The sequence below is a fragment of the Oncorhynchus keta genome, chromosome 30 (genome assembly GCF_023373465.1).
Source record: "Oncorhynchus keta strain PuntledgeMale-10-30-2019 chromosome 30, Oket_V2, whole genome shotgun sequence".
NCBI classification, from domain to species: domain Eukaryota; kingdom Metazoa; phylum Chordata; class Actinopteri; order Salmoniformes; family Salmonidae; genus Oncorhynchus; species Oncorhynchus keta.
Genome location: NC_068450.1, coordinates 44,372,023 through 44,395,169, shown reverse-complemented (window position 1 = coordinate 44,395,169; position 23,147 = coordinate 44,372,023). Strand labels below are relative to the sequence as shown.

General features: G+C 42.0%; 1 protein-coding gene across 7 annotated transcripts in view; it reads left to right on the top strand.

Annotated features, from left to right (window-relative positions):
* Positions 1-23,147, top strand: part of LOC118363647 (protein diaphanous homolog 2-like) — a 605,757-nt gene that overhangs the window by 20,544 nt on the left and 562,066 nt on the right. For 5 of the 7 annotated variants that reach the window (XM_035744729.2, XM_035744723.2, XM_035744725.2 and 2 more), the window contains exons 3-6: positions 4,368-4,400; positions 5,849-6,025; positions 17,306-17,410; positions 22,551-22,571. In XM_035744729.2, coding sequence (XP_035600622.2) covers positions 4,368-4,400; positions 5,849-6,025; positions 17,306-17,410; positions 22,551-22,571 — 336 coding nt within the window. The remainder of the gene's footprint in view (positions 1-4,367; positions 4,401-5,848; positions 6,026-17,305; positions 17,411-22,550; positions 22,572-23,147) is intronic. The other 2 variants (XM_035744726.2, XM_035744727.2) reach the window with 2 other exon arrangements.

Below are 23,147 nucleotides of genomic sequence, written 5' to 3'. Positions count from 1 at the left end.
TTGTGTCATGCACAAAGTAGATGTCCTAACTGACTTGCCAAAACTATAGTTTGTTAACAAGAAATGTGTGGAGTGGTTGAAAAACGAGTTTTAATGACTCCAACCTAAGTGTATGTAAACTTCCGACTTCAACTGTATCTCGTATCGGGACCAAAGTATCGGGATAATATCATATCCTTGTCTATTTAGTGAGCCATAAACTAGGAGTTAGGTTAGCGTTAAGATTGAGACTACAACCTTATTAGCTATCGCTTCTTAAGTTGAGTGATAATGTTTAGCCTAATCAACGTATCTTTGTGATTATCCACAGTCACATGTTTAGTGGTCATTATCTGTCAGTAAAGCTAACCATTGTAGTTAACAGCACAACAGTTCTTCTGACAATGCTTTGGCCCTGTTTTATTGTATTGAAAACCATTAGCTTCGCTCAAGGCTGCAGCTACTCTTCCTGGGGTCCAGCAAAATGAATGCCGTTACGCAATTTTTTATATATTTTTTTAAATATTACAATACATTCAAAACCGATTTCCCCACATGTTATGTTTGTGTCCTCATGCCTCTACTCTACTACCACATATCTACAACACAAAATCCTTGTGTACGTGTGTGTATATACTGCATATTTTATTGTGTCCATATGTCTGTGCCTATGTTTGTGTTGCTTCACAGTCCCCACTGTTCCATAAGGTGTATTTTTATATATTTGTTTACATACAATTTTACTGCTTGCATGATTTACTTAATATGGAATAGAGTTTGATGTTGTTATAGCACTATGTAGTACTGTGCTCCTCCCATGTTCTGGACTTGGGGACTGTGAAGAAACCTCTGGTGGCATGTCTTGTTGGGTATACATGGGTTTCCTAGCTGTGTGCCAGTTCAAACAGACAGCTCGGTGCATTCAACATGTCAATTCCTCTCACAAATACAAGTAGTGATGAAGTCAATCTCTCCTCCACTTTGATCCAGGAGAGACTGACATGCATATTATTAATGTTAGCTCTCTGTGTACATCCAAGGGCCAGCCGTGCTGCCCTGTTCTGAGCCAATTGCAATTTTCCTAAGTCCTTCTTTGTGACACCTGACCATACGACTGAAACAGTAGTCCAGGTGCGACAAAACTAGGGCCTGTAGGACCGGCCTTGTTGATAGTGCTGTTAAGGAGAGTAGCACCTTTTTATGGACAGACTTCTCCTCATTTTAGCTACTGTTGTATCAATATGTTTTGACCAGTTTATAATCCAGGGTTGTTACTCCAAGCAGTTTAGTCACCTGAACTTGCTCAATTTCCACACTATTCATTACAATATTTAGTTAAGGTTTAGGGTTTAGTGAATGATTTGTCCCAAATACAATGCTTTTAGTTTTGGACATATTTAGGACTAACTTATTTCTCGCCACCCATTATGAAACTAACTGTAGCACTTTGTTAAGTGTTGCAGTCATTTCCGTAGCTGTAGTACCCAACGTTTATAGTGTTTAGTCATCTGCCTACATAGACACACTGGCTTTACTCAAAGCCAGTAGCATGTTGTTGCTAAACATTGAACAATTAAGGGTCCTAGACAGCTACCCTGAGAAATTCCTGATTATATCCGGATTATGTTGGAGAGGGTTCCATTAATTAACACCCTCCATGTTCTGTTAGACAGGTAACTCTTTATCCACAATATAGCAGGGGGTGTAAAGCCAAAACACAAGTTTTTCCAGCAGCAGACTATGGTCGATAATGTCAAAAGCCGCACTGAAGTCTAACAGAATAGCCCCACAATCGTTTTATTATCAATTTCTCTCAACCTGTCATCAGTAATTTCTGTAAGTGCTGTGCTTGTTGAATGTCCTTCCCTATACACATGCTGAAAGTCTGTTGTCTATTTGTTTACTGTAAGATAGCATATAGGGAAGGTCAAGTCATGCGTCCTCCGAAACATGACCCACCAAACTGCGCTTCTTAACACCCGTCCGCTTAACCCGGAAGCCAGCTGCACCAATGTGTCAGAGGAAATACCATTCAATTGACGACCAAAGTCAGCCTGCAAACACCCAGCAGGCCACAAGGAGTCGCTAGAGCGCGATGAGCCAAGTAAATCCCCCCAGACATACCCTCCCCTAACCCGGGTGATGCTGGGCCAATTGTGTGCTGCCCTATGGGACTCCCAGTCACGGCCGGTTGTGACACAGTCAAACCTACAGCGCTGCACCACTCGGGAGGCCGGCTTTACTATTCTTAGGTAGCGGAGTTACTTTTGCTTCCCTCCAGGCCTGAGAGCTCACACATTCTAGTAAGCTTCAATTGAAGATATGGCAAATTGGAGTGGCAATATCGTCCGCTATTATCTTCAGTAATTTTCCATCCAAGTTGTCAGACCCCGGTGGCTTGTCATTGTTGATAGACAACAGTATTCTTTTCACATCTTCCACACTCACTTTTTGCAATTCTAAATGACAATGCTTGTCTTTTATAATTTGGTCAGATATACTTGGATGTGTAAAGTCAGCGTTTTTGCTGGCATGACCCTGTTGGCATCACCTGAGCAATACAGTCGAGACATTGCTCTCTGTCACGTAACCTTTTGGAGCAGTGATAGTATGCAGGTATCATCTTGACAAGGCTGCCTCGAAGGAGTAATTAAATAACACTTTCACATAGTCCATAGGGACTAGAACTAGATGTGGAAATTCATAGATAGAGGCTCTATCCCTGACAGAAAACACCTACCAACTGTTGATTCATAGAAGTAATAGATATGGCAGTTTGAGCGTCTGCTAGCTGCAGTCTTTAGCCTCAGGGAGCTATGGGGCTAACGGCTCGAGGAGTTGCAGTGTAAAGCCGTTGAGAGTGATAGCCTGAGATTAACCGAGGAGAGAACCCCCTCGGCAGGAGGTCCGCTTTATGGCCACAACACCCCACGTTCCCCGATCGTTAGCGCTTCACAGCCCCCACAGCATAGCGCCACAGCATATGGTGTTGTGTAGTTTCCTGCTTCCTGTGTCAGTGTGTGACTGAGGCGTCTTTACAAATGGCCGTCTGCAGCAAAGCCACAGGCCATTGGCAATGTATGCCTTGTGTCTGGAAAGGAAACAAACATCTGTTTTGGGAGTTTTTTTGTCGGGGACCTACAGTTGAAGTCGGAAGTTTACATACATTTAGGTTGGAGTCATTAAAACTTATTTTTCAACCAATCCACAAATGTCTTGTTAACAAACTATAGTTTTGGCAAGTCGGTGAGGACATCGGTTAGGACACAAATGTCATTATGGGCCCTAAAGCACGGAAATAGTGTCCACTCCTTGTATACTTCGTATTTTGGCGAATGTAGTACGACATCCGGGAACTTTTGGCATACTAACTATATCCATACTATATCCATATCCATACATGTCCAATAAGCATACTACATACTCAATTTACATCACAAGTAGTACTGTTAGTGCAGTTAGTATGAATATTCGAACACAGCTCTTGAGTTTGAGAACATTTTTTAAAGTTATTGAACTACAGTAGGTGAAGTGGATTTATAACCGGTAATGGAATTACGGTAACAGAATTACATCATGTGTCCCTGATCTGTACTATGCTTAATTATGAATATTCATATCATTCTCTTTATGGTGTTTGTATCCTGAATAGGTACACAAAGGTTAAAATATGCAATAACCTTATTTTGCATATTTAGTTAATTCTACACAATATCTATTATACTAATGAGCTCCTAAACAAGGCCACATTTGGTTGGTCTGGACCAGACCAGGCTGAACCAATGTTTATGTTTCCCAAATTTGGACATGACAGCACAGTAGAGTAGCGTACAGCAGAGCAGATCAGAGTACAGTAAAGTAAATATGTACAGTACAATACAGTACATTATATTGTACTCTACTCTAGTGTACTGTACTGCACTCTACTTTTCTTTACTGTACTGTACTGTCCAAATTTGGGAAACATACATTACCAGTCAAACTTTTCGATAAACCTATTTATTCAAGGGTTTTTCTTTATTTTTACTATTTAAAAATGAAGTAAAGACTTCAAAACTATGAAATATCATATGGAATCATGTAGTAACCAACAAAGTGTTCAACAAATCAAAATCTATTTCATATTTGAGATTCTTCAAAGTAGCCACCCTTTGCCTTGATGGCAGCTTTGCATACTTTTGGCATTGGTGTTATTCATAGGTGTGGTTATTCATGGGTTCATTCATATAGGTTCGTCTGAGGCTTTATGACATTTCCGTCACGTTTGCATGCATGTCCATCTGTTACTGTGTATTGTGACATTTTGGATATTCTCCTTCACATGCACACCATGGGGCTGTCATTTTCAGTTGGATCTTATTTTTCACAATGTGCCTTCCCTTCAACAGAACATACACATAAAAACATTGGCTGACGACATGGTAAGGCGTCCTGTTTTCATTTCTTTGTGTATTTTGTTTCGCGTCATCATCTTCTCTTTGTGTCATGGCTGCACAGGATGTTGAACTGAAATCTGTGGATGGATCAATGAAACAAGAGTGACACGGTGCCCTCTGTTAACCAAGTATGGTTCCTGTATTACTGTCATTACAGTATTTTATGGTTATTTAATGTGGCCAAATGATCACTTAATTTAATATGATTTATTTTTATGAATGCCTAGCCTAATCAGTCAAATATCAGCCCAACAGTATCCAACAGGCTTATTTATATATTGTATTTGTTATTATTCCTCTTAATAATTCATTAACAAAGAACAAGTACACTCTATTTGGGTCAAACACTGGTGCTGTTTCAATGGATTGTATTACATGTAGATTCTACAATCATGTTGAACATCATTGGTTTGTCTTTCACTGGTCCGTCCACGATGATTTCAGTGTAGATTCAGGTGTGCTATCATTAATAAAATGTCGTATTAATTGATTTGTCTTACTCTTTTTCATATGTGTGTTCATTCATTCATTTCACACAAGCATGACCCCTAAACCCATATAGCTAATACCACTGACGACTAACTAACAGCGACTGGTGCATGGACTTACCCTCTTCTGACTGTGTACCAAAGGTGTGTGCTGCTGGCGGTATATCGTTTGAGCTTGGTCTGTCTTCTGTCGTCGGCCCTGAATACATATGAGGTGCGCTTGATTTAACGCTTGCAGTTTGCACTTTTGGGACGATTCCATTTGTCCCATTGCCCCCTGCAAACTAAATCAAGCACAGCTCAGGTGAATGTATTTCTCCTTATGTGATTGACATTTGTTCTTAATTCATCGGTGTAGCTAGAATAGCTGAGTACTGTCTGTGAGAGTATCTTTCTGAGGCATATGTACTTAAGTTATACAGACTCCCATACCAGTCTGTGATTTTGAACAATCCTAATCTACAGGGTTAATGGTAAGTGTGAAGGTAAGTAAAATCGATGACGTCGCTGTATTTAACAGTGTACCATTTTATTATGTACCATGTTTTCATTCAGATACACATGAACTGTACAGATTAATACATCAAAGTTTGAAATAGAGAAAGCAATGTTACACCCCTTGTTAAAGCACATTATCATTTAATCTAACATCATTTTTTTTAACGACATAGCAGAAGATGAGCATACATTATCAGTCCGCCCCTTGTCACAGGCAAAACGCTTTACTTTAGCTGGCCTGTGGTAGCATCCCAACCAGCTGATGCCTGTTTAAAGGTTGGGAAGGAGCTTGAAAGACATGGCAGGCATATGACAGTATCACTCAACTCTACAGTATGTAAGCATTCAGAAAGCCTGAAGCCTAGCTAAATATTCCTAGTTAAATACTATATGTCGTAACACTTACCATACACACTTTGGTAATGCCACCCTCTCTTTCCCCTTCAGCGTGACCGGATCACCAGTTTCCGGAAGACTGGGAATAAGAAGGACAAGCCCCTGATCCAGCACTCCACAGACCCCATGTCCATTCAGGTAGAGATGCCCATGCCCCAGCCTCTCTTCGACGACCGCTCCATGAACCTCTCCGAGAAGGAGATCAACGCCCTCTTTGAGAAGATGATGGTAAGTCCGATACTGTAAACTATCCTTTTGAACCAAGTGTATATAGCCACCATTATCCACAGTGCTCCCCTCTAAGAATTAATGTAGAGTCCCTGTTTTCAGTACAGTATTTCCCTGACTGATCTCTCTTGTCTTTCTGCAGCAGACATATAGTGAGCAATGTGTTTGGAACGTCAAATTGCAATAAAATTGCGGTATCTAATCGCAATACCTACAGAATCGTGAGAATTAAAATCCATATTACAATCCGTATTGGTATTGTGAGGTCCCTGGCAGTGTACACTGAGTTTACAAAACATTAAGAACACCTTCCTAATATCGAGTTGCACATCAGAACATGGACTCTACAAGGTGTCGAGAGCGTTCCACAGGGACGCTGGCCCTGGTTGACTCCAATTCTTCCCACAGTTGTGTCAAATTGGCTGGATTAGCCTTTGGGTGGTGGATCATTCTTCATACACACCGGAAACTGTTAAGCAAAAACCTAGCAGTGTTGCAGTTATTGACACGAACCGGTGTGCCTGGCACCTACTGCCATACCAAGTTCAAAGGCACTTAAATCTGTTGTCTTGCCCATTCACCCTCTGAATGGAACACATGCACAATCCATGTCTCAATTGTCTCGAGGTTTAAAAATCCTTCTTTAAATCGGTCTCCTCCCCTTCATCTATACTGATTGAAGTGGATTTAACAAGTGACATAAAAAAGGGATCATGGCTTTCACCTGGATTCATCTGGTCTGTATGTCATGTTCATTTTGTACACTCAATGTATATGTACTATGGGATTACACCTTCAACCACTACTTGTCTTGAACCATAGAGATGTAATGGGTAGAATGGACATGGTTACTGCTTCTATGTCTGAAACGCACCGTGGGTCCTTTTTAGTACGAGCTACCAATCGCATTGTTATTTTACTGTTCACCAGAGAGTCTGATCTTTAGGTGGATCTCTGTCTCCACTGGTTGTCATAATAATGATATCAGTAGATGTGATGTGTTGACAGCTTGCCAGTGGCACATTCTTTTCTATTGCCCTCTATATTTACATCATGTTAATGTGGGTGCTTATGCGTCTCATACTATGCGCCACTCTTCTCTTCTTCGTAATCTGCAGGCAGGGAGCTCTGCTCAGGCTAAGCCTCTGCTGAACAGTACTTACCTGGTTCGCTGCGCAGAGCCATGTCACAGCTCTACAATCACGCTGACGCTCAGCATAGAGAGCACATAGATCAAAGAGAGAGACAGGAGTGAGTGTATCAGCGTAACCCTGTCGTGACTTCTCACTTAACTTGGTAACTCAAGTTTACTTGACTCAGCCCTCGTTCAAACAGGGAGCTCCAGAGTGATCCATCAGAGAGCTACAGAGTGCTCTATCAGAGAGCCACAGAGTGCTCCATCAGAGAGCCACAGAGTGCTCCATCAGAGAGCCACAGAGTGCTCCATCAGAGAGCTTCAGAGTGCTCTATCAGAGCTACAGAGAGCTCTATCAGAGCTACAGAGAGCTCCATCAGAGAGCTCCATCAGAGAGCTCCATCAGAGAGCTCCATCAGAGAGCTCCATCAGAGAGCTTCAGAGTGCTCCATCAGAGAGCTTCAGAGTGCTCTATCAGAGCTACAGAGAGCTCTATCAGAGCTACAGAGAGCTCCATCAGAGAGCTCCATCAGAGAGCTCCATCAGAGAGTTCCATCAGAGAGCTACAGAGAGCTCCATCAGAGAGCTACAGAGAGCACCATCAGAGCTACAGACAGCTCCATCAGAGATCTACAGAGAGCTCCATCAGAGAGCTACAGAGAGTTCCTACAGAGAGCTCATCAGAGCTACAGAGAGCTTGCCTGGCTACCCAGACTCCTTGCTCCGGCCAAACGCTACGCCACACCCACAGATTTTAGTTTAGTTTCCTCAATGAGTGTGGACCTGAGTACCTCTCCGACCCTTCACCGAATTTGAACACATTTGGGGCCGTCTTATTGGTCTATAAACCTATGGGTAAATGCATTGATATTGCTACCAAAATATTTTTTACATTAGAGGAGTACCACGATGACTGCACGGTGGCCTCATTACAGCGATCCCATGTCTGTCATCCAAGGTTTATACACATCACTGGTAACTACTAGACAACCATAAAATAGCGAGGGTGATACAACGAGTTTGGTTACTTTAATTACAGTGTTACTCATAGCTCTCTCCTGTTACCAGTAAAGATTCACTATAAATGCCTGTCTTCTACCCTGTGATATTCAATAGAAAATGGTGTAACACTCATATGGCTTTAACATGATGTTCGAGCTCCTCCCTTTGTGTTATGAATTATATGAGTGTGCGTATCTAGCATAGTGTGATAATAAACCGTGAATTTGCATCAGTTCAACCTGTTGTCGTGTGTCTTCCACGTCTCTGTTGAGTGTGAGTAGCAGTTTATATCCAAGTAAGAAGAAGTCGAGCCTTTAGCTTGCCAGCCCAGCCGTCTGTGAATCTTCGTCATTGAGAAGAGAAGATTACTCCACTAATAACAACTAACAGCCTACATTATACGACGATACTTGAATTTGAAATAATTGTAGCTTCTGATCACTTTGCAGTTACATGTAATTATACATGGCATGCAACGTACATGGTGTCCTGTCCTTGCTAGTTGTGAGGCAAGGGTATTTGTGGTCCCACAGACACATGTGACATGGTTTTAGTAGGAGATGATGGGTTGATCAATGAGCATTCCCATGGAACTCTCTGTTCAAAGCTCAATATTGCCCCCTTGTGGGGTTTTGCTTGACTTGATGAAAGGAGAGGGAAAAATAATGCATGACCTAACCCCCCCCATCTTTACGCTTTGTTCGCCTTGTTTTTAGACTCAAGGCGAGCCCCAAGTACTAGGTAGTCTGACAAGTCTTGCTTGCCAGACTCATAAGTAATAGCTACCATGGACCTTTAATAACAAACCATAGGTTATGTAAAAATGAATGAATTTACAGGTGAAAACATTTCCCCTTGTTGATGACGGACTTTGTTGAATTTTAAGTTCAACTCGTACTCATCTCCAAGGTCAAACGTCTTTTTACAACCCCTGCTCTTTAATTCCACAGAAATGGGCTCTGGTTGGCTCTCCGTGTGTGTGTGTGTGTGTGTGTGTGTGTGTGTGTGTGTGTGTGTGTGTGTGTGTGTGTGTGTGTGTGTGTGTGTGTGTGTGTGTGTGTGTGTGTGTGTGTGTGTGTGTGTCACTCTGTATACCGTTTTTCATATAATGATTATTGTTGCGGGAGCCAAAGTGATGCAGATTCTCTCCTGTTTTTTTATCACGATCAGTCTATTTTTTTTGTTGCCTCACCTCGTCTCATCCAGCTCACCTCTCAATTACTGTGTTTGTGCTCACCACGCTGTGACATTAAACTCAGGCTTCGATGACAGGAAAGGCATGTTTCTCAGCGGCTGAAAAATGTGTTGCGCTGAGAACCTTCACTGAAAGCTTAATTACAATGAAGGAAAGGGGTTTGTTTGCATTACCTTTACGTGCTTTTGAAGCTGCCAGCACCAACATGCCCCTATCTATAGATTGTAGAGCATTTTCATAGCGAAGGTACTAACAGCAGCCTATGTTGAAATTATAATGCAGAAATGGAACTTTATTTATATTAGCTTGAATTGGAGTAGCTAAATCAAATGATATTCAAACTGCATAATCGTAGTCTCAATACAGAGATACTCAATAAAGAAGGTTTGCCGTTGCTTTAGAAAAACGTAGCATTTTGTTGTTCTCTGTGTATCTCCTCGTATCCCCATGCTCTTATTGATTGATAACATGGCAGCTTTAACGCTCTAGTTTCAAGTCAGGGTGTTGGGGGGCTCCTTGGTCAACCCCCTGTGTTGTGCTTTAATGACTAAGACAAATCCAAATGTGATTTTCCTTCAGTGTTATCGTGACTTTACTTTCAATAATCTGATCAATGTTATTTATCGAATCAACTAACTTTAATTGTTACCCGATTTAAACGAATCGTGTAAATTCATTAGGAATTTGGGGCACCGCGAGAGCAGTTGTTCAAAGAGTTACCATCTCCCGAATGAAACTCTAAAGGTCTTTTACCTATCACGTCCATAAAACAGTCAACATATTAAACAGAACCTCTTATCATATCCTCATTCTGAACAGTCGTAACCTTCTTGGATCTGTAATAACCCCAGCCTTACTTATGAATCAGTACTACATAAATTGGTCTATTTATTTATTTACAAGCGAACTAAATAATAACACAGAATAAACATACCAACTTAATACATGAGAAAAAGGTCACAAGCAGACTGACACAATATGGTGGCGTTTTACACATCGACATGGAGAGGGAGAGAGAGAGTGAGAAAGAAAAATAGACACTTCTTGTCGATACATTTTAGAAACCATTCTCACAGTAGTCATATACTTTACACACGTACCACCGCCCATTTGGAGTAAGAAATCATGAATGTATTTACGTGAGCATCTGTCTCTATTGGAACTAGCCCTCCTTAGGAAGGGTGATGGGTTGGCCTTTCAGCTGCACGCTTGTAAGGCTCTGATTGTCCAACTGTCTTCTACTGTTGTTCACTCTGGAAGATGCTCATTGGAAGATAGGCTAGACAGTCGTGTCGATGGTTCCCATTGGTGTGAGAGTAGTAGCATACAGTGATTTGAAAAGAGTAGTAGGATGGTCCCACTTAAATTTGCTTTTCAAGGTTCAAACTACTCTGGACATGAGCTGCAACTCAACACACCTCTCTGGTCTGGGAGGTGAGTTTATTTTCTTCACCTCATGTTGAGGTTCAAAGTTCCAACCATTTCAAACGTGTAGATACCGCTCTACACTTTTATGGTCTAATGTTAATTTCTCCACCAATCCTTTTATGCACTCTGGCCGAAGGGGATTGCTCCATCAGGCTGACATGCTCTCTGACTTCACTCGGGGCGTGGAAACTTACTATGCAAAGATTTTAGGGGACAAATTCTCTTGTGGTTCCTAAAATCACATTCCTATCTTAACAAAGACACTTTCATAATTTTTCAGATAGAATGTTAAGGATGCAGACTTCATTCATGGAGTGTGTATACTTTTCAAGTTACAGTATTTCCTTTATAACACTTTTTAATGACATCACAGAATACAAAACATTATGACATTAGTTTGTGTAACAGTAGTGGTAGTGTGTACTGTAGGGTGTAGTGTTTGTGTTAGTGTTAGTAGTGGTCGTGTGTACTGTAGGGTGTAGTGTTTGTGTTAGTATTAGTAGTGGTATTGTGTACTGTGGGGTGTAGTGTTTGTGTTAGTATTAGTAGTGGTAGTGTGTACTGTAGCGTGTAGTGTTTGTGTTTGTGTTAGCATTAGTATTAGTAGTGGTAGTGTGTAGTGTTTGTGTTAGTGTTTGTGTTTGTGTTAGTATTAGTAGTGGTAGTGTGTACTGTAGGGTGTAGTGTTCGTGTAACAGTAGTGGTATTGTGTACTGTAGGGTTTGTGTTAGTGTTAGAAGTGGAAGTGTGTACTGTAGAGTGTAGTGTTTGTGTTAGTATTAGTAGTGGTATTGTGTACTGTGGGGTGTAGTGTTTGTTAGTATTAGTAGTGGTATTGTGTACTGTGGGGTGTAGTGTTTGTTAGTATTAGAAGTGGTAGTGTGTACTGTAGAGTGTAGTGTTTTTGTTGGTATTAGTAGTGGTAGTGTGTACTGTGTAGTGTTAGTGTTAGTAGTGGAAGTGTGTACTGTAGGGTGTAGTGTTTGTGTTAGTAGTAGTAGTGTGTACTGTAGGGTGTAGTGTTTTTGTTGGTATTAGTAGTGGTAGTGTGTACTGTGTAGTGTTTGTGTTAGTGTTAGTAGTGGAAGTGTGTACTGTAGGGTGTAGTGTTTGTGTTAGTAGTAGTAGTGTGTACTGTAGGGTGTAGTGTTTGTGTTAGTAGTAGTAGTAGTGTGTACTGTAGGGTGTAGTGTTTGTGTTAGTGTTAGTAGTGGAAGTGTGTACTGTAGGGTGTAGTGTTTGTGTTAGTAGTAGTAGTGTGTACTGTAGGGTGTAGTGTTTGTGTTAGTGTTAGTAGTGGTAGTGTGTACTGTAGGGTGTAGTGTTTGTGTTAGTAGTAGTAGTGTGTACTGTGGGGTGTAGTGTTTGTGTTAGTAGTAGTAGTGTGTACTGTAGGGTGTAGTGTTTTTGTTGGTATTAGTAGTGGTAGTGTGTACTGTGTAGTGTTTGTGTTAGTGTTAGTAGTGGAAGTGTGTACTGTAGGGTGTAGTGTTTGTGTTAGTAGTAGTAGTGTGTACTGTAGGGTGTAGTGTTTGTGTTAGTGTTAGTAGTGGTAGTGTGTACTGTAGGGTGTAGTGTTTGTGTTAGTAGTAGTAGTGTGTACTGTGGGGTGTAGTGTTTGTTAGTATTAGTAGTGGTATTGTGTACTGTAGGGTGTAGTGTTTGTGTTAGTATTAGTAGGGGTAGTGTGTACTGTAGAGTGTAGTGTTTGTGTTAGTATTTGTAGTGGTAGTGTGTACTGTAGGGTGTCGTGTGTGTGTGTGTGTGTGTGTGTTAGTGTCACTGTAGTGTTTGTGCTAGTGCTATTGTTAGTGTTACAGTATTGGTCATGTTAAACCAGTAGCTGCTGCCTGCCTGCGAGCCACATTACGGTTGCCGTGGCTTCCACTCTGCCACAAGGAGAGTGTGTGTAGTCTTGTGCGGTGTCCTTGGGTTCTTTAGATGTGCACAGCTGGACCCCGGAGTTGGAGCCCCTGATATAAATTCACAGTGGTAAATCCTCTGAAATCTCCCATTGGAGGGAGAGTCTTTGGCGAGGAGGCGGCGCGGTGGCAGAATTCTTGAGGGACGTGGTGCTGTGAAAACAGCAAGCCGCGATTTGACACACACGTTTACATCCTCATTTAGCCAGCGGCAAACTCCCCTCTTTATGAATCTGTACCCTTCCCCATCATCTCCATCTCCATCGCCCCATTTACCATTAATATTCAGACACATTTATCCTGTACAAGGGTAGGACTAGGAGGGAGAAGGAAGGGGTTGTAACGACCGTCGAGGACGTGCCATGACAGATTAATGGACAGACGGACAGGTCACTCCTTGTCTTGTCCAGACCATGCCCTTTAGACCACACGTATCTCTGTGTGTGAACTTTGTTATTGGAACGATTGTCTCTCGCCTGGCCGACCGCTGTGAAGCACGTTAGATGCGGACAAACAGTGAGGGGAATGAGCCATAGGCAGCAGCATTAGGGCTGTGAATTGCCAGGGACCTCATGATACAATATTATAACTATACTTAGGTGCCGATACGACTGCGATTCTCACAATTCTTATGATTCTTTGTATTGCAATTCGATGCTGCAATTTGATTGAGATTTGATGTTCCAAACTAATAGCTTTACTATATGTCTGCTGCAGAGAGATAGGATAGGATAAGTAATCCTTCTCACCCCCCTTTAAGATTTAGATGCACTATTGTAAAGTGACTGTTCTACTGGATGTCATAAGGTGAATGCACCAATTTGTAAGTCGCTCTGGATAAGAGCGTCTGCTAAATGACTTAAATGTAAAAAAATGTAAATGTAAATGAGCGCATGAGAAAACACGTTTTGATCAGCCAGGGAAATAAAAGTGCTGAAAACACTATTTAAAGTTGGAGAACAAGCTATAGGATGAAAAATACCGGAGTTTTGGCTCAGGTACAGCCGACTAGCTCTAGCTAATGCTACCTACAGTGGCAATTTATTTTTTTAAACAAAAACGATAGATATAATATTGCAATATGTAACTGTATGGAATTGTCTTTATTTTCTTTTTTTGACCCATCACTACCCAGCATCACACATGCATACACTTTTGTCAATCCACTCTCCTACATGTTGGCACAGAATGTTCCAAGTGATGTGTCGCAATTGGCACCCTATCACGCTCTGTTATAGAGCAGAGTGCATATCATACAAACCTGTCTGTATTGTGGATGATCATTTCCATTTCTGCATCCCAAATGGCATTGTATATGGTGCACTACTTTCGACCAGGGCCAATTGATACATCATACTCCATCCTCACTCTTCTGTTTCCAAGCGGTAGTTATTACTGTCACTACCTTGTGGGCTTGTCGACATTACCTCCTATTGCTATGGCTGTCTGTTATATTGCCGTATGTTATATTGCCGTATCTCTGTCGTATTCCAGGTATTCTAGAGAGAGAATACCTGAAATTGACTTACAATCTGTGAACTCTTGCCATCAACATGCCTTCACCTGCTGTTGTAGTTTTTAGTTTTATGAGCTCTTTATGATTCATATCTACAGATTTTGCAGGGAATACATCCAAAATATCATCCTCCCTCCTAGTTGTCACTGACAACTTCAGAGAGAGATAGAATTGGTGTATGTGTGTGTGTGTGAGAGAGAGAGAGAGAGAGACTGCGAGAGAGACTGAGTGAGCGAAAGTGACCATTACTGTGCTGATGAGGCTAGTTTGAGCCTTTATGTGCCTATGCCTCATTGCCAGGAGCAGCATTCTCCGTAATAACAGCCGCTGTGATCCTCCATTGCAGTTACACTTTCTCTGTCTGAACATGACGGGCACTTAAACCACAGAGGAGGAGAGCCAAGATGTGCCCCTAAACTCCATGAATTAAACTTTGGGGCACCGGAGAAGATAATTTTGTCACAGATTTGTCACAGTCGAAGCAAATTAAAACAATGTTTTCTCTCCTTCTCAACATACTTCTCTCGTACTCAACCTTTTCCCTTGTCCATGTCCTTTTCAACAGCAGACAGATATGTCGGCACCCCATTCATTATCCCTGGCAAAGAAAGCCATTGGAAGCCCCAAGCTGTGTTCACAGGCAGCACATCTCTCCACATTGCTTTGTGATTTCTGACGTATCCAAAGCAGTTATTTTGTCTGTCTCACGTTGTTTCCTACAGTAGTAGCTCTGAATGCTGAATCAGGTGATACAGAGTTAAGACCCAGTCCGTTTGACTGTTAGGCCAGCCAAGCAGAGGTGGGTAGAACCGTCAGGCAACATGAAAGAACACAGACACACACGCAGACAGACACACGCAGACAGACACACGCAGACAGACACACGCAGACAGACACACGCAGACAGACACACACGCAGACAGACACACGCAGACAGACACACGCAGACAGACACACGCAGACAGACACACGCAGACAGACACACGCAGACAGACACACACACGCAGACAGACACACACACGCAGACAGACAGACAGACACACGCAGACAGACAGACAGACACACGCAGACAGACAGACACACGCAGACAGACAGACAGACAGACACACGCAATAATAATAATAATAATAATAATACAGACAGACAGACACACGCAGACAGACACGCAGACAGACACGCAGACAGACACGCAGACAGACACGCAGACAGACACGCAGACAGACACGCAGACAGACACGCAGACAGACACGCAGACAGACACGCAGACAGACAGACAGACAGACACGCAGACAGACAGAAAGACAGACAGACAGACAGACACACACACACACACACACACACACACACACACACACACACACACACACACACACACACACACACACACACACACACACACACACACACACACACACACACACACAAATAACTCCACACACAGTTTGTAGGGTGCCTGTGTAAACGTTTCAATTACCTGAGTCTGCTGCCAGGGATATGTTGTGATTCTTCCATGTAGACCTGCGAGGATATAATTAATAATAGTATAATTAATCATTTTTGGGTGGCAGAACAGAGGCCTCTCTCTCTCTTCTAGTCGACCCTGACGAGTAACCCTCAGGCCCTGCTGTCTCTCCCCCACATTCCCCCCTCTATTCTCCGCTCCGCGTTTTGCCTCGTTTATTGAATGCCGTTTAACCGGACAAATTAGCAGAGTTCAGAGGTTAATTAAAAACTATTCCGGTCCCGGGTATTTAGAAAACGGGCAATTGGTAAAGTTTCCTTCCACGAGTGCGCCCCAACTCTTGGTGTATTTACTGAGACCAAATGTAGAGGGAAGTGGAGGAGGTGGAGGAGGAGGACATTGGGTCATGATACCATTAATGGTAATATCCATGATGCTGTACCTAGTGTCTTTCAACAGCCACAGACTATACTGTACCAGTCTACAAACTGAACTAAAGAAAATAAAGGAACGGGAATGTAAATCTTTTCACCAAATGTTAGATCATGCAGTGAACATATAGGTAACATATGGTTGATTTATCTGTGGTTGTGTCCAAAAATGGCACCCTATTTCCTTCATAGTGCACTACTTTTGACAAGGGTCCATAGGACTCAAAAAGTAGTGCACTATATAGGTAGGGAATATGTTGCCATTTAGGACGAGGCCTATCTCGATTTTACATTCTAGGCTTTACATTCAACACCTTCACCATACAGCAAAAGAAGCTCAGCCAAATCACTGTACAGAATGCACCATACTTTCTCCCACTAGATGGCAGCATGGTTTCGCAGCAGCTCCACTCAGCCATATGACTTCAGCCATGTGTTTTTCTGTCATTCAGTCCATACCTTTGTCTGAGAAGGCTCCGAATAAACATCCTCCCATCCTCCTGCTATCCTCATCATGTCATTCCCCTGCTTTTAGTGCCCTTCGTTCCATCCCTCCCTCACTCCTTGCGTCCCTCCCACCATCCCCTCATCTCTTTGACAAGAAAGGGCCTTTTTTTGCAGTGCAGAATAAAACGTAGAATGTATGCTGAAGATAATAGCAAAAGAGACATAAGCCACTGTCTATCCAGGCACTGCTTAATGATATTGTTGTATGGTAATCTACCTTACCATTCCACTTTACAGGCGGTGTTGTATGATATTCACTCTACTGTATAACAGAGGGTGATGTGTCATACTTTGGCCTCACTTCTGTTTCCAGGGGTAGTTATTCATGTCACTAGCTGTGGGATTGTCTTCATTACCCCCTGTCGCGATGGCTGTCTGTCACATTGCCTATAGAGAGAAAGAGGGACTGTGTACCCTCAACTAAAACACAGAAGCTGGACATAAAGTGCTATGACCCAAGCGTGACCTTTTCTAGTGTAACATACACTTGAGACCCTTGTTATACGGTTGAATCTTTGGCAGCAGCAAACAGTGGGATAATAATTGACTGTTTCCATTTGAGTAAAGAGTGTTGACATCCTTTAAGTGCCGTTGGTAGAGTCTTAATGGATTGAAAATGGCCATAATTGCCCCATGATGTGTAGTAGTCATTTATCCTCACTTTCTTTGTTTGTTTCCTCAGGAGGACATGAACCTGAATGAGGAGCGTAAAGCCCCCCTGCGTGGGAAGGACCTGAGCACCAAGCGAGAGATGGTTGTCCAGTACATCTCCACCACCGCCAAATCTGTAAGTCGTTGTTGTAAACGAATGGTCTTTCTGTATTATAGATCTGTAATGAAACTAATGGGCTTTCTGCATTTTATTGTAACCAATGGGCTTTCTTAGCTGCTCTCACCCAGTGTAGTGGGCTGAAAAATATGACATTGTACACTACCAAGACACTACGGAATAATGAGCTTAACCTGATCTACTTTCTTTCTGTGCCCCTCTCTCTCTACCACTCTTTCACACTCTCACTCCGTCTCGCTATCCTTGCTTGAGCCCCTAATCTCTGATTACTGCTTCCATTACATTTTTTCAACCCCCCCCCCGAGTGCTTATCAAACCGCTTTTGTTGTAGCGCAAACGTAACTCTCAGTTGCTTAATATTGGGGAAGGAACAAGTTTTCATTCGAATTTGGAACGCATCGCTTTACACTTTCAACAATCTAAACCAATAACCCAGCACTTTTTAGGAGTGTAAATCCCAGGGTTATATAAGGTGAATTCTCTTTATGAAGTTTAAGGCCCCTACTGAGGGTAGGCTCGCATTTACTCATAGACTCCTCTATCAAGTCACTCGCTGGCCTTTGACATGATCATTTATTACCCCTCTCATTGATATGGTAATTAAGTGGCATTATTAATAATGATGATGATCAGAGATTATTGAATTCTTCACTGGGCCCATTATGCTTTGTGAGCACTGCTGTATTATTCAAATTAACAGTACCCTCTGTCTGGGTGAAAGGCAGTAGGGCTCGGCTGTCTTTCAGCGTCCTCCCTACCCCTCACATTCTATAGGCCCTGTAGGTGGGAGCCCGTTGGATGGATTTCAGAATAGAATATAGAGACACAGACACACACACACACACACACACACACACACACACACACACACACACACCACACACAACACACACACACACACACACACACACACACACACACACACACACACACACACACACACACACACACACACACACACTAGGCGAGCTTAGCAGTCTAGGGGACAGATGTGTTTCTGTGTGATAAGTGCCTCTCTTCAACATGGCAGAGCAAATCCTCACCCCCTGTTAGAAACCCAATCCATCCCTACTGGTTTCTGTAAATAATGATAGACATAACATTACTCTGGCCAATTAGACTCCTGTAGGTGAAGAGTATGCTGTGGGTTAGTTTATGTCCCACATGGCACCCTTTTCCCTATCTTGTGCTCTACTTTTCACCAGAGCCCTATGGGTCGTGGTCAAAAGTAGTGCACTATATAGGGAATAAGAGTTTCGGTGAGCGACGTGTGATTGTGTGCCTTTTCAAGGATGATTTTTGTTCATACTTGAAGGACGAAGGCAAAAAAAATGTAATACATTTTTTGTTGATTTAACTACTTGTTCGCTACTAGTAATCCGTAATTGACAGGCAATTGACACGTGATAGAGGGAAATTGAGACATGGTACTAGATTGGATATTACCATGGTATGGTCTGACAATATTTGCATTTAGTTTTTGGGTTCATTTTTGGGATCTTGTGGTGGGGTGTTTTTCCAACTAATATGTGCCTTAATTAAATCTTTGTGCGTTCTCTTCCTCTAACAGTTTTAAGGTCTTCTTTGTATGCCTGAATGCTTTCAAGGGACTTTTCCTTTTGCAGGAAAATGGACTAATAACGTGCACTCACTCTCACACCAAGTCACCTCTTTCCTGTGTGTCTTTCTGTTCTCGACTAGATCATTGCCACCAACTAACAGAGATCATAGAAATGTTTAAAGTATAATGGCAAAAAGAGAATATCATCAAAGCAATGAGATCTGTTTATTATCTATATTGTAAGGCAATAGGGAGTTCCATCAGCTCTCCCTCTACCTAAAATGTAGTTTAAGCTAATTCACAGAATGATTACATTAGGAATGGAGGTATAAAGTGCAAATATTAGTGGAGCGACAAACATGTCTCCAACGTCCTTGGCCTTTTTGCTTGACTGTCAGTCTCAACAGACCTGAGCACCAGTATAGGGAGGGGATCACCATTTTAGATTTAACTACCAAACCAAATGCACCCTTTTTGAGATCCTTTTTGTGTTCCAATATAGAGAGATTTAGAGTTATTATACCTTTATTGTTCTGGATAATGTCATTATTATTTATTCCCCCAATCTTTTTATTTGTCTATCTTTCTTTAATTGAACCTTTATTTAACTAGGCAAATCTATTCATCCAAGACATTGTTGTTATCATTCCACTATGAAAAATAAGGCCATTAACTTGTATTATATTTCCCTGAGGCTATTAGGCCAAAAAACACTAGCTAGCTAATGGGAGCGTGGGACTGATTATTAGTTTGTGTATTCTCTCCAAACATGGCTCCTCTTGAGAGTTGTATTTTTCATGTCTTGTCACCTCTCTAGTTTATCACCGGGCAAGATTGAGAACTCTTTCCATTTACTACCAGTATGCATCTGTGGGAGTTTTTCAAGTTATCCCCCAACACGAAACACACACCGTACTGCCTGTGTCCCAAAAGACACCCTAATACCTATGCAGTGCACCTCGTATGACCAGGGCCCATAGGAGGCTGGTGTACTACGTAGGAAATAGGGTGCCATTTGGGATTCAGCCAATGTCGTTTCAAATGAGATGATTTGTAATATTGCCATTGACCCTGTTTATTTGAATATGACCTCTGTACAGTGAAATCCAGCATGGCTCTTGCAGCAAGTTTGGATGTCCTTTGCCATTAACTTTGCACGAGGTGCTTTTCCCCCCGCCCTTTTCTCTTTTGTTCTGTCTTAAATGATTTCTGACAAATGTATGCCAGTGTCATTAAATGTGCCAAATGCATGCCTTTCACACTAACGCAATCATTTATCTTTTCTTACGAGTGGGAAAGAAAAACTTTTGCCTCTCTCTCACCTTGCAAATGATTTCTCTGTTCCAATTCAAAATGTTCACGATGAGGATGAGTGTGACGGCCGGGTCTTGAGAGGCAACTAGTCAAATGTATTGAGCAACCATTTTGCTGCCTTTGTACTAGCACAATTTGAAATTCACATGCTGGTATTTAAAAGGGATTTGACCAATTACCAACGTGCCCCATCAATAATAAATACCATGGTATTTCAAAGAGTGATTTGACCAATCACCAATGTGCCACCCCGTTCTCGCAGTGAAGCCTGACAATTCGTCAGAGAATGAAGGCCTTGTTATTCTTCTCCTGTCACACTGTTATCTTCTCTAATGAATAAATAACTTTATTTCCCCCACACCATATGAGAAATGATGCTAATGCTAATGATAGTGAGGGGAGAATATAAATAAATGCCACCGCTCCTGATGACATTTCCTTCAGAAGTTTGTTTACTAGGGAGTTGTTCTATAATGGAGCACTAGAGCTGCTCATTAGCATACACACATCCAACAATAACCAAGCATTAGTCCAATTATTATTAGGACTACCTTTAGGTCGTTTTTTTCTCTTAGAATTTACAGGTATTCTGTCACAGTTTTAGCGAGAATGAGGTGTTACCTTGCGTGGGGAAATGGATGTTAGCACATAAAGCGCTATTCCCCCTTGAGCTCCTCCCTGACAGTGATGCTACTTGGGGATTTTCAAGATAATGTCTGATCTTTTTGGTCAAGCCGCCAAAACAACAAGTCAGAAAAGAAACATGTTTAATTTTCTCACCATGTATTCTCATCAACACTAAAACAACACCAGAACAATGCTGGAGACAGTAGTCACTCACCTCTATGTGATTCAAGGTCCCGATTCTCCCGATAATAACCAGACCGTGTGAAGATATCCTCAAAGTTAGACAATGATACGCTAGATTCATCAGAGGACGACTGGGGAAATGTGGATTTATGGTGAAAAGCACAGTGCACATGATCAAGCGGCAACACAGTTCAAACTGACTTTATTGCCGCCATAAACTCTGATAGAGGAGAGGGAAGCCGAGCGTCAAATGGGAGAGTGGGAGAGAGGGAGATGGAGAGAGAGATTGATAAAGAGAGCGAGAGAAAGAATGAGAGCGAGGGAATTACAGTCGACTACAGAGAGCCAGGGAGGAAGAAAGAGAAAGAAGGGAGCGAGAGAGTGAGTGAGTGAAGGAATGCAGAGAAGACAGAAAGTGTGATAGAGCGAGTGATTGAGAGAAAGAGAGAGAAAGATGGAATGAGAGGCAGAGAGAGAGAGATCAAGCGATGGAGAGAGAGAGTATGTCTTCGCTGTCTTGATGTGCAGTGACTTTGTAACTTCCTGTGATCAGTGTACACTGCACGGTGCTTCTCGGAGTGCAGCTGGCGGGCGAGAGAGAGGGTTGTGCTCAGCTGCAGATTAGAATACATTTACTAGACTGACAGACACCCACCCACTGCGAGACACGCTGCCGTAATAGAGAAAACGCTCCCCACTGCCCGCCACTATTGGCAGATAACAAGGTTAAACTCCAGAAATCATGCCGACTGCATGAGCTCCAAGGTGCTACGCGGCGTCGCTAAATCTGACACCTGAAGTCAAGCACAGATGGCAGCTGATTGATTTTTGGCCTTTGGGAGATGAGAGCAACCTGTTTGTTTTGCTGTGGACAAACTGCCATTTTAGGGGTTAATTCCATGGGAAATAAATCAAGCGCAAAGACAATTGGATTTGTGTCAAATTTTGACGTTTTTCAAAATGACAGTTTGTTGGACTGTGAACAAACTGAATAAACTGATCTGAAAATGTTTGTTAAATCATGATACAGATCATTTGAACTGTCTCTTTTAATATTATATTATATTGTCATTAACATTGAGATCATGTACAGGCTAATTAAAGTCCACAAATATAAAAACAGTCCCAAAATGTAAAAAAAAATATTAAAATAGGAACCGACTCACATAGAGGCCAAGTGAACAGGAGACTCCATATTCTTTTAAAATGGCTGCCAAACGAACAGACACTATCTTACCATGATGCACCCTCAACTTTTAGTTCAGCTATGTTACCCTATAAGTGTTTAGTAGTGTATGTAGCCGTGTGAGCACAGTGTGTAGCCTATGTAATGTCAGAATAAGGTGCGCTTGATACCTCTTATATTTGAGAGGACATTCTTGGCCTACTAATGATTGTGCCGTTTGTTGTCTTTTTGCACATTAACTCCTCTCCGCTGACCGCTGCATGCAGATCACTGGGAGCAAAGTCACGGTAAGTACGCCCTTTATATTATTACGCTTTGTGAGTCGTGTTCCTCTCATGCATCTCTCCCTCTCCTCCCTCCCCTTTCTTCTCCTTTCCCTTTTAAAAGATTCTAGTCTAGTCAGTTTGTCCCCGAATCTACAAGTAAGGTCATCTTTTTTTATGGCTTACATATTTTTTTTCAGCATTGACTTCGCTAATAGGCTGTGATTTGGAAAGGCTATAAATTGTTGACACAATTCTTGCATGCAAATTGGAACACTTTTCCAATGAAGGATTTCAAAATTATACAGCCTCGCAAATGAACTGGGGGCCCTTTTTGTTGGTCTAAGTTGTTTCTCTTTTTGAAATGGATTGCAGACTAACCCATATTAGCATTTAAATATTGTAATACCAGGGATGAGCAATAGTTTTTAGGCAAATAATAATAATCTGCAGTCTAATCTGTTTTTTTTTAACGTTTTGCATCTAAATGGCTTTCATTGTGTTCTTTCCTTGAGACAGCACACTGGAGAAACGATCACTTGATTAGATTGCATTACACACACAGCGACACAGACACAGACACATGCACACAATGCGTTT